A 17,870-nucleotide genomic window follows, 5' to 3' on the forward strand; every position below is an offset into this window, starting at 1 on the left:
GCTCTCTCTCTTCTAAACGCTCCCGAGAAGTGTGGAATGCATCAGCACAAAAAAGCTTAGAGAAGCTAGCTGGCTGGTTCGCCTCTAACCCCCCTCTCGCCCGTTTTAATTCCCAAGAACTCCTCAACATTAATTTGTTTATCACAAAACACCATGTAGGGTTCACTGTATTGCAACATGGTAATGCCATTTACAATTGGGCCCATCGCCTCTCTGGATCCCAGTATAACTATGGTCTGGTGGGAAAAATGCTACTGGCTGCGTCCAGTGCTCGTCACTGGTCCCAAGTCCCTATCCCAGGTACCTTGTCTGGACCACGTGTTCATTTAATCCCGTGGCTTACAAGCACCCCTCCACCCGAGTTTCATGGCACTACTCGTACCTGGCAGCTTCTATGTTTCCAGGTTGAGGTAGCCTGGCAGGCATGGACCCTAACTCCCAGCGATAACATCTTAGCCCCCCCATCTCACCAACAGTTATGCATTGAAGCAAAATATGATCCCTGGGTTGTGTCTGATGGGGGCACCTCACCATCCCCTAGGGCGACATGTTCCACATGTAATTACTTTAATGTGCAGTTACTGCCCCTCTCCTGCTCCGCACAAGAATGTGAAGTGCAGGGCATTCTTTTAGCCGCCCAGCATGTTGCTAATGCCCACTCTGCCAACAAGCAAGTTGTTTTAGGTATTGATTCTCAATTTTGTTTAGATATTTTAACTGAGCAAGCCTCTCCTTCAGCTTTTGTTAAAATGTGGGACCAAATTTTTGCCCTAATTCGTAAATTCTCTCACCCTTAGTTCATTACGCACTGTCCCTCTCATCGACCAGACTCTAACCCCCTGCATTCCAGTCTTGATCAAAGAATGAGAGAGGTCTCCCGAGTTCATATGGCAAATCCCGACCTGTTGTTGCGCTGGCTCCACGAAGAATGGGGACACTTACCACCCACAAAATTGTATGGCCTGTTATCTGGCTTTTCTGACCAAAAGCCTGACGTTAGCCGCAGTCAGTGCGAGCTCATTGTTCAGTCCTGCTTGCAGTGTGTGCAGGTAAAAACTATGAATCGTCCCGATATGAGCGCTCTGCATACGCTGCAGAACACTTTGCCCCAGGTAGTACGTGGCAAATTGATTTAATAGGACCCCTGCCAGGTGCTCGTCGTTTTCCAAAAGCCTTAGTTACTGTCGATCTGGGGTCTCGGCAAACTTTTTATGTCCCTCTTACTAAAACCAATGCTGCTTCTGTCGCTGTGGCTCTTAAGCAAACAGCAGCTGCCTGGGGCACTCCCACTGAAGTCCAAGCAGATGGTGAGCCACCCTTTACCGGCAAAAGCATCGAACAGCTCATTTTTGGTTGGGGGGCTTCCCTTCACATCCATACTAAATATCATCCTCAAAGCAATGGTGTGGTGGAGCGAAAAATCGCAGTCCTTAAGACTATGCTGCGAACAGCAAACCCCAACCCTGATTTTAAAAACTGGAGCTCATTTTTACCCCAGGTACTTATCGCACTCAACAAAAGTTACTCTCGCTGGCCTCACATTTCACCTACACCTAAGCCGCCTTGGTCCCCCGTGTTTAACACCGGCCAACTGGTTTGGCTTACAGAACCCCAAGCCTTTGGCCATCGAGAACCTATAAAAGCCACCATTCTCCGGGCCGGCAAGTACTCTAACACCTATTTTAGTGGCTACAAGTACCCCCGGTGACAAGCTAGTTCATCATAACTGGCTCAGCAAATGTAGTTCTTAATAAACAAACTAATGCCCCTGAGCAGGGCTCGTATTATTCTGTTTTACAGGTTATGCTGCTCCCCAGATGTTCTCCCTCACAACATCTTTGCCCACGGAGCCCTTAGGAGAAGGTGGACTACAAACCTGGTTCGCCGCCTACTGGGTGCAGGAGGTCAGTGGAAACCAGTCCCTGTCAGCGCTGAGTCCAGAAGATTGTCTTGTTTGCTCCACTCATTTCTCTCCTAAATATCCATTACCCTTTCAATTTGTACCAATAGTTTATAATTTTTCTTCATTTAATATTTCTAGTGTGAATTGTTCTTCCCCCTATGTGCAGTGGGCTGCTTCTAGTGTTTGGAATAATTGTTCTTCACAATTTAATTCTTATGTGTTTCCAGTTCTTAATGCTTCAGGTCAAAGTGATCATAGCTTTCCTTTAATTGAGAGTATTAGAGTTCCAGCATCATATTGTTGGGTTTTTGTTGGTAATAGTTTAACTCCAGCCTTACTTGGGTTGGTACTTATTCTAATTGTTCTATGTGGAGTTTCTCTTATGCTAATACCTCCCTAACTAAACCCACTCTTAATTTTACCTATCCCCCTCCCATTAATTGTTCTTATCGTCTTAATTATAATATTTTTTTTGGAACCTTCTATACCTCCATAACACATACGTATCTGTTTCATGCCCAGCATATGCATCATGCTGAGGCTGCATGTATCAATCGTGCATCTAGCTTTTATTCTGTAACCAATAATGGGTGGAGCCATACCACAGTTTCTTCCTTAAGACCCGGTCATTTTTGGATTTGCGGTAATGTTGCATTTGCTGTGCTTCCTCCCAATCCCCGGGGTATATGCACCATTGGCACCCTGTATCTACAGGGTGGAGGTATTTATACCTTGCCATCTAGCCACTGACACCATCGTAGTACCCACTCTTTTTGGACTCATTTGCAAACAGCAGCTTCCTCCCTCGCCTCCTCTATTGTTAGTTTTAACCCTGTTGGTTATATGATGTTACGTGATCAAGTGCTGTTTCAATCCCTTGCTATTGAAATGCTTGCTAATACGATGGGCAAGGGCCTCTCCTTAATTAATCAGCAGTTAAATTCCCTTGTTCAGTATAGTATTCAAAATAGATTAATGATTCAATATTTGTTACCATCTTCCTCATTTTGTACTAAATTTGCTGAAGTATATCCCGACTTTGCTGATAAATGCTGCGTTTCCTTGCCTTCTATTTCTCCTAATTTGTCCTCAATTGTTAAAGACCTGCAAACGTTGAGCTCTACTGTCTGAGAGTCACGAGAGTCCTTCCAGTTTTGGTCATGGCTCGATTGGCTTGGCCTTGCGCCCTACAAATCCTATTTCCAATCCCTGTTTGTGTCCCTTCTAGTTGGGCTCACTCTTCTCTGTCTCGTATGTGCCTTCATTAAAGCCTGCATTCACAAGTTTGTTGCCTCGGCCTACATCGCTTCCACCCCCGAAGCACATCCCCTTGTAGGTGGGAATGAGGAGTCGAACTCGGAAGTTTAGGTTTTCGGCCTAACTATTTCGGCCAGGGCACGGGGGCATGTTGAGATGAGTTCCTGTCTGCATCCTGTAAAACTTGCCCATACCGGTATTGCCCTGGCCTCTTCTTTTGTCATTCAGTGTTGCACGCATTCTAAAACAATATGCATTTCCTCACCTTTTGGGGGCAAAGCCAGACATTGAGGCACCTGCTCCCCTACTTGGTGTAAACTTTGCTTGTGCCAATCAGAAACAAACACAAACAGGTTTTGGGCCCCGTCCCCTATGACACTTCTATGATGTCATAGTTGGTACTTTATGGGCCTGCCTGCCATGTGCAGGCACGGAGAGGAGAAAGAAAAACGAATCCTGTGTATCCTGTGTACACCCGTAACCGAGCCTGATCACCTCGAAGCCTCTCTCTCAGCTCACGTGTTTCAAACAGAGTGTCTACATTTGCCGGTCGTTATGCGTTGGTTTGTATTTGTAAGTATCAGTTATTACTAAATGCTGCATTTTTGTTTATAAATATTGTTAGTAGATATTTTAGTCATTGTGTGTTTTTAAGTTTCATTAACTCTATTAGCTAATCAAACGCTGCTCCCTTACCCCTGGTAATTATCCCCAATAAAACTTTAAATTGATTAATTTTAGTTGTTTGTGTGTGTGTGTGTGTCTGCAGTTTGCATCGTGACCCATACTCTCCTTGCATCCCTTACCAATATAGTCTATTGCCACGTGCAGCCTGGTAAATAACAGGCCTGCATTTTCTTTCGCCCCTGCGTGCCTGTGGCAATCCACATCCTTAACTGTTATAAGTATCTACAATGATAAAATGTATGTCCCTTTTGGTGAAACATGAGCGGCTAATTGCTTCACTTTTTGCACTTCTTTTTTGACCAAATTTAAGAGTTTAAATAAATGTGACACTAAATACTCTACAGACTTAGTGGAGAAGACTGGGTGATTATTTTAAAAAAGCAGTAATCTTAAAAGAATTAAAATATTACAAGCAGGTAATGCTCTCATCTCTAAAAGTAAATGAAAACAGATTACAGAATCAGAGATATGGTTCACTATTTAGCATGCTTTTGGATGCTAGGTATTTTACTGTCAACAGAGAAAGATATGGTTCTGGTCTGAAAGAGTCCATGAATAACTGATTTTTTTGTTTCATTTGCAGTTCAAAAAAAATTGGTTCAATCTGAAATGAAACCAAAAAAAATGCTCCGGAGCCAGACAGACCGAAAGAAAACACAGACGCTCAGGCTTCTGTCCTCCCTCCTTCCCCCCAGGGAGCTGGAATGGCAAAGAGGAGTGGTGCTCAACTTCTCCAGCCTGGGTGCCTGGGGACAGGGGAAAGACTGAGTGACTAAAGCTCTTTTCTAAGTAGCATAGATGTATGTGCTCCGCATATTCCTATGTTTCTCAGTTCACTTCTGAATCCAAATCAAGATACTGGTCCGAAAGAAATATGGAAAGGATATCTTAGGGCTTGTCTTCACTACTGGGATAAGTCGACCTAAGTTATGCTACTTCAGCTATGTGAATAACATAGCTGGAGTAGACGTAGCTTAGGTTGACTTACGCGGTGTCTTTACTGCGCTGCATTGACAGGAGACGCTCTCTGGTTGACTTACCTTACTCTTCTTGTAGAGGTGGAGTACCGGAGTCAACCCGAGAGCGCTCTGTAGTAGATTTAGCAGGTCTTCACTAGACCCACTAAATCAACATCCGCTGCATCGATTGCAGCAGAGTGGATCTCCCCGGTAGTGAAGACAAGTCCTCAGACTGTCTCTGCATTCATGATCCATGAAGACAACTGCACTTATGAGAAACACAAATTATTGTAAAACATTTTATCACTAAGGCAAAGATGTATTGGAATGAGTTCTAGTCAAATTGATTTCAGAGTTCAGTTGTAAAACCCACCTTTTTTATAGTAGTCTACACAACATAGAAATCGGGGAATGAATAATAGAAAGGGAAGGGATGAAAGAAGAGGACAACCAAACAGATTTCTCTTGATATAAATATCTAAACCAGTATATCAAAAATAGAATGCACAAGTCCACTTCAAGTTTGCATTCACAGTATTCTTAAATTCTGTATCTAGGGCACTCAAGCAAAGAGAGTGGAAACCACTTTAAATTGGGGAAAGAGGTGGAAACGAATGAGCTGCCATTGGGGGTACAGCTGACATAGCTGGCTCTTATGAATCCCCTCCCTCAGCTCCTCTTCAGGGGTAAAGGGTATAGTGAAGTAGGAAGGGCAGGAAACGGGGAATGAACAGAGAGCAATGTGATATGGTATCCCCAACTGACATTTGGTCCCTTGAGAAGTACGGTAGCTGGTTAAAGTCCGCTAGCAGAAAAAAATGTAAAGTGTAGTCCATTTTCACAAAAATCAGGCCAGATCACTGGTACACTTTGGCTGTTTTGTGCCACTCCAACAGTGCAAAGATGTAAATCTAGTTTAACTGCTGTGACAGACTCAAACCAGAAGGCTATAAAAGAGTAGCGGAAGGCAAATATATCAGCCTCAGGACTGTTCCCTAGGTAGCCAAACAAAGGCTACTCCAGGCCAATCAAGTCACCTGATGCCAATTAAACCAGTTAAGGTCATTGGGCTAATGCAGGCTCCTGACTCCAATTAACCAGCAAAGGGTCAGTTAAGGCTGGTAGGCTAATGGAGACAGCTGGAACTAATCAAAGTCCTACTCATACTGCTTAAAAGCTCTCCTTTGAGTCCCCTCAAGGATGCCCAGGTGAAAGGAACTGGAGGAGAGGAAGTGTTGCTGAAGCCTGAGGTAAGGGTGAAGCTGGGAAAAGGGGATTACGGGGAAGTGGCCCAGGGAGCGTCAGCGGTGAACAGGAAGCTGGCCAACAGCTGCTACCATTAGGGTCCCTGGGCTGGAACCCGGAGTAGAGGGTGGGCCCCGGTTCTCTCTTCCCCCCATGCTCTACAGAGATCCCCTTGAGAGAGGAAGCAGACTTTGGTCCAGCCAGGAGGCTGAACTGCGCCTATTGAACTCTAAGGAGCAACAGAGACTGTGGGTATTCCACCTTCCCACCTCCCATACTAGCCTGTGATGAAAGTAGCTCAATAAGCTGTGACCTTTGCTGATAAACTAAAAAAGGGAGGTCACACTGAGGGCCTTAGCGAGCTTCTGAGGCCACTGAACCCACCAATACAGGCTCGGAGCTTTGTCCCACTGGCCAATAATTCTTCAGATGGCCTCAACTGGTTCTTCATAATGAAAATTAGTTGTTTGTTTTCTATCTTGTTTTCATGCAAAGACTTAACAGGAGAGTTTCATAAGACAAAAATAACTTCCCTGATGGAGAGTGTGTGGAAAAAGCTACACTGTATAATTTTAACCTATTATTCATAGAAATTGAATTAATACAACAGAGTAACTGCTTGTCAGGAGGTAGGAAAGTTCAGTTTGTTGTGTGACATGTTAAAAGTTCAGAAAACCAGCTACAGAGCATTAAAAACTCCATTTGCTTGCAAAAATATAAAGCCAGAAGTAGATTAGAAAACATATCTTTAAAGAACAGGATACATATAAGACTATGCCATCTCTTATCCTGGCTCGAGAAATTGAGAGATAATAAACCAGATATATAGGGATCCACTAAAATGGTTATTAAAAAGATACACATATGAATTATTTGGAAGTATAGGAAAAGTTTTAATATGGAATTTTAAAATTGCTTATTTATTGAGAAAGCACAGTGAAGCACTATCACATACTTGAATATTTTGAAATCCTACCTGATTTTCTGCCTTGATATTCTGCACCAGATTCTGACTGTGATGTTGAAATACGCTTGAGAAGTTGATGTCCACAGCTTACAGAATAAACAAGACAAGGAACAATATTAGCTCATTTCTCTCTTTTCCACTTCTGATTGCTGTATAAATACTACAGTTATTATGCTATTATTCAGATACTTGCAGTCATATCACCTTGGTAAATCTCATAAAGCAAGCAGGATTGGGCCTGGCCAATACTTTAGATAAGTAACCTTCACTGTGCTACCAGAAGTAGTGTTGGTCATTTAAAAGGTGACTGAATCAGAATAGAATTATTTCCCAAACATGGGGGTTCCCTTCCTCTCCTAAAACATACAGTATAGAACTCCAAGTACAGAATGGTTGCAACATTCAATTACAGAGCAATGAAATATGTAAAGTGTATTTACAGCCCTTCCTGATAACAGATGCTACATATACATATGGATATAAATTAGTATGAGAAGTTATCTTTCACAGTTATATCAAGTTTCTTTAGGAAAAAAGGGAATTAGTATGATTTTTCATATAAAAGTATGGATAATTACAGCATATAACAATTTGCTTTTGAATACTTCTGAGGGTTTACAGTACCTGTTACAAGTATAGCTTGTAGAAGCTTTAACTTGTTGCTGAAAATCTGGAGAATTAAATGTATATCCCAAAGGTTTATGTAAATTAACACTTGGCTTAGTAAGAAAATCAGCAGTATCAGGAAATTCTACAGGTGACCGACTGACAAGGGATCCACTGGAGATAGAACCATGACTAGATGAACCAACAGGACTCAGGCTAGGGGAAGTACCTGCAAAAACATACATGTAGTAATTTACTGAGCATTTCTTTAGACTACATTAAAAAAACAATGTTTTTGAAAGATCAAAATGAAAGCTATAAGAAAATTCTATAGCTTAATAAGAACAAAGTGATAGGTGAAAAATACTATAGATGGATTAAACTATTAAATACATATTAGACAAAGATTTATTCACTGTTTTGGTTTTATACACAAGCAATACAGGGTAGGCTGCACATCTGAGTAATTTGTTGGGTGCATGCTCTGTTCAGTGTTTAAGCTTCTCCATATAAAAACTGTATATCAGCTTCTGGAAGAGATTTGAACTCAGATTTTCAATGGAGATCTCATATAGAAGTATGTGTAAAACCTAACTTTTTGTTTAGTAATTTGGTTTTAATGTATGTGTTTTTAATACTTATGTTAGGAGGTACTTCCCTTTATAAGACCGTTTTCAGTTGCTTGTGATTTTGCTGAACTGTAACTGTTTGCGCTAAAAATTTCTCTGCTGGTTGTCTGCCTCAGGCTGAGTTTTATGGAAAATTTCAGCCATAAGAGTTCATCTTTTTCTGAGAATGACGCTAGAAAAAAATAAGTTGTTTGCAACATTAAAAAATTCTGGTGACCTTTACTTTAAAAACTCTAGCGTCTCCATGCTCTGGAGAGAAACTTTAAATTTGGCAGGAGGGTGGCTTTGTGTAACAGATATGCCTTTCACTGTTCCTGTGAAAATCCGCCAAAATTTGGCCAAGTTATAAGCCTTTGAAAAACTGCAGCTTCCATATGATCAGTAGACTTCTTAGATTTAGCAGCTAAAATCTCTGTATTCTTTGTGCACTGAGCATGCTCAAGCCTCTCTCAGCTCCTAGTGCTGATCGGACTGTACATGCGCCATTTGCACAGTGTGACTGAGCATGTTCCTTCCAGCCAGGGATGCAGGGGCAAAGCAGGGAGTCTGCCTTTCCTGTACTTTCAATGACCCCCTGCTGGCACCCAGGCAGCATGGAGGAGAAAACTGCCTGACTTGAATACAAAGGGGCAAGATTCAGATCTGGGGAGTTAAGTGGAAGGGCAAAAGGTGTATATTGGGACGAGGAACCATGCAGGATGAACTGGGACTGGAGGCTGGCAGGGAGGAGAGATGGAAACTGGAAGTTTGCGGGAGACTGAGAGCCATGAATGGACATGGGAGGGTCTGTGTGTGTGGGGGGGAGCGGGAGGGGGAATTGAGACTGGATGAAAAGCAGGGGGGATATGGGGCTGACTGGGGGAAGGGCAGATGGATCTGATAATGAATTCAGTATAGGGGCAGAACTAGGACTGGCTAGGCAGAGAGACAGGAACAAGGAGCTGGAGGAAGCAGGGACATTGAGATTGGACAAGAAACCCAGATTGGGAGACTGGGACAGGGAGCCAGTAGGTACAGGTAACATGGGCTGGAAGAACCAGGGAAATGACTAGATGTGGAGTGGGAAGAGAGTCAGATGGAAGAGGGGGCTCGGAATGCCTGGATAAGGAAACGGGGGACAAGGAAATGAGAAAGCGGGGTGGGGACTGGGAATGGCTGGACAAGAAGAATGGGAGTTGGGAAGGGGTAGAGACATGGAAACTGGAACTGCAACAGGGAGTCTAGAGGGGTGAGTCTAAGACTTGCTATACAAGGTGTGACGAAGTTCCTCCTCTATCTTGGTGGGTCTTGCGCTTATTGGTGGATTTTCTTGCCTCAGAGATTCACCATGTGGGTTGGGGAACAGCTAAGAGACCTTCCCCTCTGGAAGAACCCACAGTCCAGGTCAATTGGGAGGTTTGGGGGGGGGGATCCCGGGCCCACCCTCTACTCAGAGTTCCAGCCCAGGGCCCTGTGGACTGCAACTGTCTATAGTGCCTCCTGTAACAGCTGCATGACAGCTACAACTCCTTGGGCTACTTCCCCATGGCCTCCTCCAAACACTTTCCTTATTCTCAACACAGGACCTTCCTCCTGGTGTCTGATAATGCTTGTGCTCCTCAGTCCTCCCGCAGCACACCCTCTCACTCTCAGCTCCTTGCGCCTCTTGCTCCCAGCTCCTCACACTCCCACCACAAACTGAAGTGGTACTGGGACAAGGAGCCAAAGGTGAGGAAGAGACAGGACTGGGACAAGGACAAGTTGGAGGGGATTTGGCAGTAGGGGGCAGATGGGCAGAAGAGTCCATACACACTAGAGGACACTCCCCTCCATAGCTTGGAATAGAACCCAAGACCCTGAATCTCACTTTTCATTTGCTGACAGCAAATATCTGTGAAACCCACTAGCAAAGTGCCCCCATCATCCTCTAGTGCTGGTCCACACAGAAGATGCCAACCTACCAATTCTATCACTTACTCCATTAGTTCAAGTGGCAAAGGTCTGTGTGAAAACAACAAGGAGTCTGGTGGCACCTTAAAGACTAACAGATTTATTTGGGCATAAGCTTTCGTGAGTAAAAACCTCACTTCTTCCTTGTTGTTTTTGTAGATACAGACTAACACGGCTACCCCCTGATAAAGGTCTGTGTGGTGGATCTAAAGGTTCCAGCCCTGTTAATGACCTATGTGAATGTCAATATGATATGACAAGATAGAATTTTTGCTTTTTCAGTTTGCTTTTATAAAGACTGAGGAAATTACACACATGTACACACTATTAAAAAAACACTAATCAGACTGCAAGTCAAGCACTCAACAGTTTAGGAAATACCACGTGCAACCTTACTTCCCACCACTTTGTGCATATGCATTATATAACAGACTTTAATTACATAATTATATACTGTTTGTTCCAGAGGACGCTTGCCTCTTTCAGTGCACAGACAACCTTAATCCCAGCATTTCCTAATGTTTGAGTGGTTGATTTTGCAACCTTAGTAATGTTCTCGTAACTGTTTAGTGTAATTATATATGACTACAATATATGACCGAAGACATCACTGCATATATTTATACATGTCATATTTCCCACATTGGGTAATACTGCATTCTGTTTTCCCTTAATTAAGAATGCATTTAATGTTCTATTTTATCATTGAGATACTTAATTAGTAAATATTCAGCCATATTTGAATATTTTTTTCAATTTATATATTAAATTACAATTTTCTTTTCTCTCATCTAATATGTTAAAACCACAATGTTTGAATGGGTAAATGTTCAATCTGTGCAAAAGAACACCCTTCTCAAGTAATCTGTTTTAACAGATTGACAGAGTACCCCGGATTGCACCACCCTTATTAGAAGGCCATCTTTGCAAAGCAATCAACTTTTGATGATCCTTTGAGTGGTTCTTAACAGGTTTCAGTGTATTTTGAATTTATATTTAAAATATTGGATTACATACAGTATTTTATGCTGTATATAATGTCACCAAGGTGCTAATCCTGCAATTGACCCATAAGAGACACAGGGGTCTATCCACATGCAACAAGTTGCAGGAGCAGGGCCTGAGTTTGTATGATGTTTAGGAAAATTAAATGAACCTAAAATCAGTGAATAAACTAGACAAACCCAGTGAAAAGAATGGATTTACAAATATAAAGTACATTTGAAAAATACCTTTAATGAAAAAAGTAATTATGCATCCCCAATGAAACTTGTATACTTATTTTTAAACAGGCAATCAAGTCTCTATTTTAAAAATTACATTACACAGTTTAATATCTTATTGAAATTATGATAAAATCAGAGATGCATGGGTGGAATTGGCAGAAGAACAGCATACTAAGGCTCTAATTTCATATGGGCAAAGAGACCAATTCTAATCTCTGGTACACGAAATACACATTATATACACACTGGTTATTACTAAATTCAACACTTACTAAGCTACTACATAGCAGCATCTGATATTTCTATTTTCTCATATTCCACAAAGATTATTAATATGTAAACTCCTTTCTTAGGCTAAAAATCTCTTTTCATCAGGCTTGATCATGCAACGAATTCCATGACTTCACTGGGGCTTCCCACAGATACAGGAGTCTGTCTATATGGTGCTTATAGCAAAATGAGGGCCCTGGACTGTAAGCTCCATTACTAGGTAGGGACAGTTTCTTAATATGTGTTTGTACACGTCACAGTACTATGGGGACCATTTCTGAATTGAAACCTCTAGGCACAGCTGTAATACAAACAACAAGAGTAATATAATTCTAAGAATTAAAAATTATGACATAATAGTTATTACAGTACAGTAACTTTGCAAAAAATTTTAGTGACAACCATTGTATATATCTTGAAAAGACCTGCAGGTATGTGTGCTAATACAGTAGCAGAGAGACTGTCTCGTTATACAGCATTGTATTAATATTTTTAGATTTGTATTGAGATAATGTTCAATATGTCCTCTGAATATTCTTAGAAGTAAATAAGATTAACATTATTTTCAAGCATGTGCTACATACTGATGCTAACTTACACTGTTATAATGTACAAAATAATATGTCAAAGATTATTGCAATGTTTGGAGTACCACCTATAAACAAGAGGGTTTCATTTAAATCAAATTTCTCATATTCATAGCAACAGGCTGCAAGATGCGTAGAACAACAGACTGCTAACTTACCAACTCGTCTGGGACCTATATGATGAGTCAATGTCACTGAAGATGATCTTTGTTTTGGTATTGTCAGTAGGTTTGTACTGAAAGGCCCATTTGGATGGGATCCTTGGCTAAAATAAAAAACAACAAGAAAAATATCAAGCATTCTTTTAATCTGCTTTACTTTCTTGCTTTCTATTCAATTGTCAGGGCAAATGCATATGTAGATCAGCTCATTTTAGTTTAGTAACACAAATCTAGACACACTGTAACAAAATGGGTAGGCTATAATGACTTATACAGTACCATTACCCTTCAACAAGTAAAGTGAACAAGATGACAATATCCATTCGTTTCCATCTATTATATAGAGCATAAATCTTTTAAGTATGACATGAAACTCTGATGGAGAACACCTAGGTAATTCTAAAAAGACAGCATAGAAGCTGTGGCAAGTAGGCTGAAGACATATATTCACCCAGCACAGCATCTTACCTTTCCTTAGTACTGTTTAGAAAATGTATCTTACCTTCTCCAATAGTTGTTTCAAGCCCTGCTCCCAAATGCCACAGTCAAAAGTTTTTAAAGGAATGTTATGGCCTAACAAATTTCCTCAAGCTATCTAATTATGAGTAAACTAGAGAGCAATATTAGCATTATTGGGTTTAGTTTGGTTTTGCTTAGCGAGATAGCATAAAATCTATACTGCCCTTACATTAATTTAATGAGTATTGGTAATAAAGCAATACCAAAATCTTAATTCAGCTTTGGACTAATAAGAGATGGGCAAATCTTTTCAGTCAATTTTGAGGTTTGCTATTAGTAAAGTCACCCTAGAATTTTCCTTTCTTTTAATCTGAAATTTTGGCAGCCAGTTAGTGGTGCCCCAGAATGCACTGTGTGACAGGGAGGTCCCTGAATGGTATGAAATTTCATCTACAATAAAAAGTGAATTTCTCCAGAGTGGCTGCTCAAATATTTTTATATGCACCAATACAGCAGTGACTGCTATAGCACACTATGGACAAACAACTACATTCTGGTAAAGACAACTGATGCTATAGTGGGAAGGAGAGATGCAGCTATAACAAAGTTCTAGCAAGCTATTTGTTTGCTTATCTGAACTGCAAAATCTTATTATGTTCACTAACCACTAATTAGACACTAGAGGCTATTTTCCAGAGCACTACATATACACCAATTCTAAGTAAATAAATAAATCCACATCATATTTATTTAAACCTGAAAATAAACAATTAGAATTATCCTCTGTAAAATGGCCTTGAATTTTCTATACGTCAGTCTGGAATGGCTACTGTGTTCACTATTGTCACATGAGCAAAGGGCAGAGCTACAAATGGCTCCAAAAAATTGTTGCTGACATAATTAGGTAAATGTATCATCAGGCTTTTCTTATCAATAGGCATATTTCTCCTGAAGCAACTAAGTGATGCATAATTCGAAGTTATTTGGTAACAATTCTGGCAAAGGCTTGGTAGGTCTTTTAGCACTGAGGCAGAACTCTTCATAGTTTTCTTCAGAGACATTGAGGTTAATATAGTCAAAACATCAGAGGGAGAACACACCTGACTTTGAACAGCAGAGTAGTAATACAAGTCTTCTTAGCTACAGGAAAAGACGGTTACTCACCTTTGTAACCGTTGTTCTTCGAGATGTGTTGCTCATATCCATTCCAATTAGGTGTGCGCGCGCCGCGTGCACGATCGTCGGAGAATTTTCTACCCTAGCAACACCCGGTGGGTCGGCTGTGGAGCCCCCTGGAGTGGCGCCTTCGTGGTGCTGGATATATACCCCAGCCGACCCAGCACCCCCTCAGTTCCTTCTTGCCGGTTACTCCGACAGTGGGGAAGGGGGGGGGGGGGTTGGAATGGATATGCGCAACAAATCTCGAAGAACAACAGTTACAAAGGTGAGTAACCAACCGTCTTTTCTTCTTCAAGTGCTTGTTCATATCGATTCCAATTAGGTGACTCCCAAGCCTTACCTTGGTGGTGGGGTCGGAGTGAGACATCGCTGTGTGCAAAACCGCTGATCCGAATGCAGCATCGTCTCTGGATCGCTGTACCAGCGCATAGTGAGTGGCGAATGTGTGGACTGACGACCAAACTGCAGCTCTACAAATGTCCTGGATCAGGAAGGCAGTCGAGGAGGCCTGGGCCCTCGTGGAGTGAGCGGTGAGGCGCGGCGTCGGGACACCGGCCAGGTCGTAGCAAGCACGAATACAGGACGTGATCCAAGAGGACAGGCACTGTGAGGAGACCGGTGAGCCTTTCATCCGGTCGGCCACTGCAACAAAGAGTTGTCATCTTCCTAAACGGCTTTGTACGGTCAATATAGAAAGCCAAGGCCCTGCGTACGTCCAAGGAATGCATATGCTGGTCTTGACGAGTAGCGTGTGGCTTAGGATGGAAGACCGGGAGAAATATATCCTGGTTCATGTGAAAAGGTGAAACTACCTTGGGAAGAAAGGCAGGGTGGGGGTGAAGCTGCACCTTGTCCTTATGGAACACAGTGTATGGAGGTTCAGACGTAAGCGCCCTGAGTTCAGAAACACATCTTGCTGAAGTGATGGCTACAAGGAAGGCTGTCTTCCAAGATAAGTACAGGAGTGAACAGGTAGCCAATGGCTCGAATGGAGCCCCTGTGAACTTTGAGAGAACCAGGTTGAGATCCCATGGCGGAACGGGCTGGCGTTGCTGTGGGTACAGTCGGTCTAAGCCCTTGAGGAATCTAACGACCATCGGGTTAGAGAAGACCGAGGAAGTGAGTTCTCCTGGGTGGAACGCCGAAATAGCGGCCAGGTGAACCCTAACTGAAGATATCGCCATGCCCTGCTGTTTTAGGGATAGGAGATATTCAAGAATAAGAGGAATAGGCGCCTGCAAGGGGGGCGTGGCTCATTGCTCGCACCAACAGGAGAACCGTTTCCACTTGGCTAAGTAAGTGGACCGTGTAGAGGGCTTTCTACTTCCCAGCAGAATCTGTCTGACGGACTGCAAGCATTGCCGCTCTGTCCGATTTAGCCATGGAGCATCCACGCTGTGAGGTGGAGCGATAGTAGGTCGGGGTGACATAGTCGGCCGTGGTCCTGAGAGATCAGATCTGGGCACAGGGGAAGCGTGATCGGTGTTTGAACCGATAGCTCCAGAAGCGTGGTGTACCAGTGCTGCCTTGGCCAACCTGGAGCGACTAGAATCACCCGTGCCTGGTCTCTGCGTAGCTTGAGCAATACGCTGTGGACCAATGGAAATGGAGGGAAAGCGTAGAACAGGTGGTCCTTCCAGGTTAGAAGGAACGCGTCCGACAGAGAGCCCAGAGATTGCCCTTGCAGGGAGCAGAACGCGTGGCACTTCCTGTTGGCTCGAGATGCAAACAGGTCGACCTGGGGAAATCCCCACCTCTGGAAGACTGAACAGATGATGTCCAGGTGAATCGACCACTTGTGCGTCTGGAAGGACCTGCTGAGACGGTCCGCTAGCGTGTTCTGGACTCCAGGAAGGAACGATGCCGTGAGATATATTGAATGGGTGATGCAGAATTCCCACAGGCAAATGGCCTCTTGGCATAGAAGCGACGACCGGGCTCCTCCTTGCTTGTTGATGTAAAACATGGCCGTGATGTTGTCGGTGAGGACTAACACGCAACGGCCCTGTAGGAGACTGAGAAATGCCTGACAGGCCAGGTGCACCGCCATCAGCTCTCAAACATTGATGTGCAGGGCTAGTTGGGGTGCAGTCCACATTCCCTGGGGACGGTGCTCTCCAAGGTGAGCGCCCCAACCTAGAGATGAGGCGTCCATGACCAGGTGCAGGGAGGGGCATGGAATGGCACTCCTGTGCAAACCGCCTTGCAGTCCAGCCACCAAGTGAGAGAGGCCAGGACCGAGGTCGGGATCGTGACCACCATGTTTAGGCTGTGTTGATGAGGGTGGTACACTGACGATATCCAGGCCTGCAGTGAGCGAAGTCGAAGTCTGGCGTGCCTGGTTACATAAGTGCAAGAGGCCATGTGACCCAATAGGGCAAGGCACGTCCTTATTGTGGTAATCGGAAAGGCCCTGAGCCCTCGAATGATGCTTGTAACGGTATGAAAGCGATTGTCTGGTAGAATAGCTCGGGCAAGTCTGGAATCTAGGACTGCCCCAATAAATTCTATCCTCTGGGTTGGCTCTAGAGTGGACTTCTCTTTGCTGAGTAGAATGCCCAACTCGTGGAATGTTTGTACTATTATGTGGACATGAGCTTGAACTTGCTCTCTGGTGCGGCCGCGTACCAGCCAGTTGTCTAAATACGGGAACACCTGTATCCCTTGTCGACGAAGGTATGCTGCCACAACAGCCATACACTTTGTGAACACTCTCGGAGCCGTGGACAAGCCGAAAGGAAGGACTGCAAATTGGTAGTGCACCTTGTTTACCACAAATCAAAGGAAGCGCCTGTGAGGGGGATAGATCGCTATATGAAAATATGCGTCCTTCATGTCGAGGGCGGCGAACCAGTCTCCAGGATCCAAGGAAGGGATAATGGTCCCCAAGGAGACCATGCGGAACTTCAACTTTACTATGAATTTGTTGAGTCCGCGTAAGACTAAAATGGGTCGCAGACCCCCTTTTGACTTGGGGATCAGGAAGTAGCGGGAATAAAACCCCCTGCCCCTTAACTCTGGTGGCACCTCCTCTATGGCTCCCATAGATAGGAGGCCAGAAACCTCCTGTATAAGGAGATGCTCGTGAGAAGGGTCCCTGAAGAGGGACAGGGAGAGGGGGTGGGAGGGGGGGGAACGAAGAAAATTGGATAGCGTAACCCCTCTCCACCGTGCGAAGGACCCAACAGTCTGATGTTATGAGGGACCAAGCACAGTGGAAACGGGAGAGGCGATCCCGAAAGGAGGGAGATGGATCCTGGGAAGTGGCTGGGGCGCTGTCCTCGACCGCACCTTCAAAAGTTTTGCCTAGGACCTGAAGGTGGTCTAAGCGGGCCCTGGTTCTGACCGGGTTGAGGGCTGGTCGACCTTTGCCTACCACCTCGTCCCCGCCTTCTGGCGAAGTCCTGTCTCGGACGAGGCGGGGGAGGGTAGAACCTTTGAGGATGGGGCCTAAAGGGTCTGCGCTGGGGCCTGAGACATGCATCCCCAGGGAGCGCATGATCGTTCGAGTCCTTGAGGCTCTGCAGCCGAGAGTCTGTCTTCTCTGCGAACAGCCCCTGGCCCTCAAAAGGTAAATACTGCAGGGTCTGCTGCAGTTCCGGCGGCAAGCCCGAGACCTGGAGCCAGGAAACTCGCCGCATGGCGATACCTGACGCCAGCATCCTGACGGCCGAGTCCGCTATGTCCAATGAGGCTTGTAAGGAGATCCTCGCCACTAAGGCCCCGAACTCTTCCCTTGAGTCCTGGGGAACCAACTCTTTGAACTTCCCCATGGAGTTCCATGAGTGAAAGCTGTAGCGGCTCAA

General features: G+C 44.0%; 1 protein-coding gene across 1 annotated transcript in view; it reads right to left on the reverse strand.

Annotated features, from left to right (window-relative positions):
* PDE3B (phosphodiesterase 3B) overlaps positions 1-17,870 on the reverse strand; it is a 279,698-nt gene that overhangs the window by 53,055 nt on the left and 208,773 nt on the right. The window contains exons 5-7 of the mRNA XM_054027191.1: positions 12,424-12,530; positions 7,643-7,853; positions 7,028-7,104 (exon numbers count right to left, since the gene is read on the reverse strand). Of these exons, the coding sequence (XP_053883166.1) occupies positions 7,028-7,104; positions 7,643-7,853; positions 12,424-12,530 (395 nt within the window). The remainder of the gene's footprint in view (positions 1-7,027; positions 7,105-7,642; positions 7,854-12,423; positions 12,531-17,870) is intronic.

Source organism: Malaclemys terrapin, chromosome 4, assembly GCF_027887155.1.
Source record: "Malaclemys terrapin pileata isolate rMalTer1 chromosome 4, rMalTer1.hap1, whole genome shotgun sequence".
In the NCBI taxonomy this organism is placed as follows: domain Eukaryota; kingdom Metazoa; phylum Chordata; order Testudines; family Emydidae; genus Malaclemys; species Malaclemys terrapin.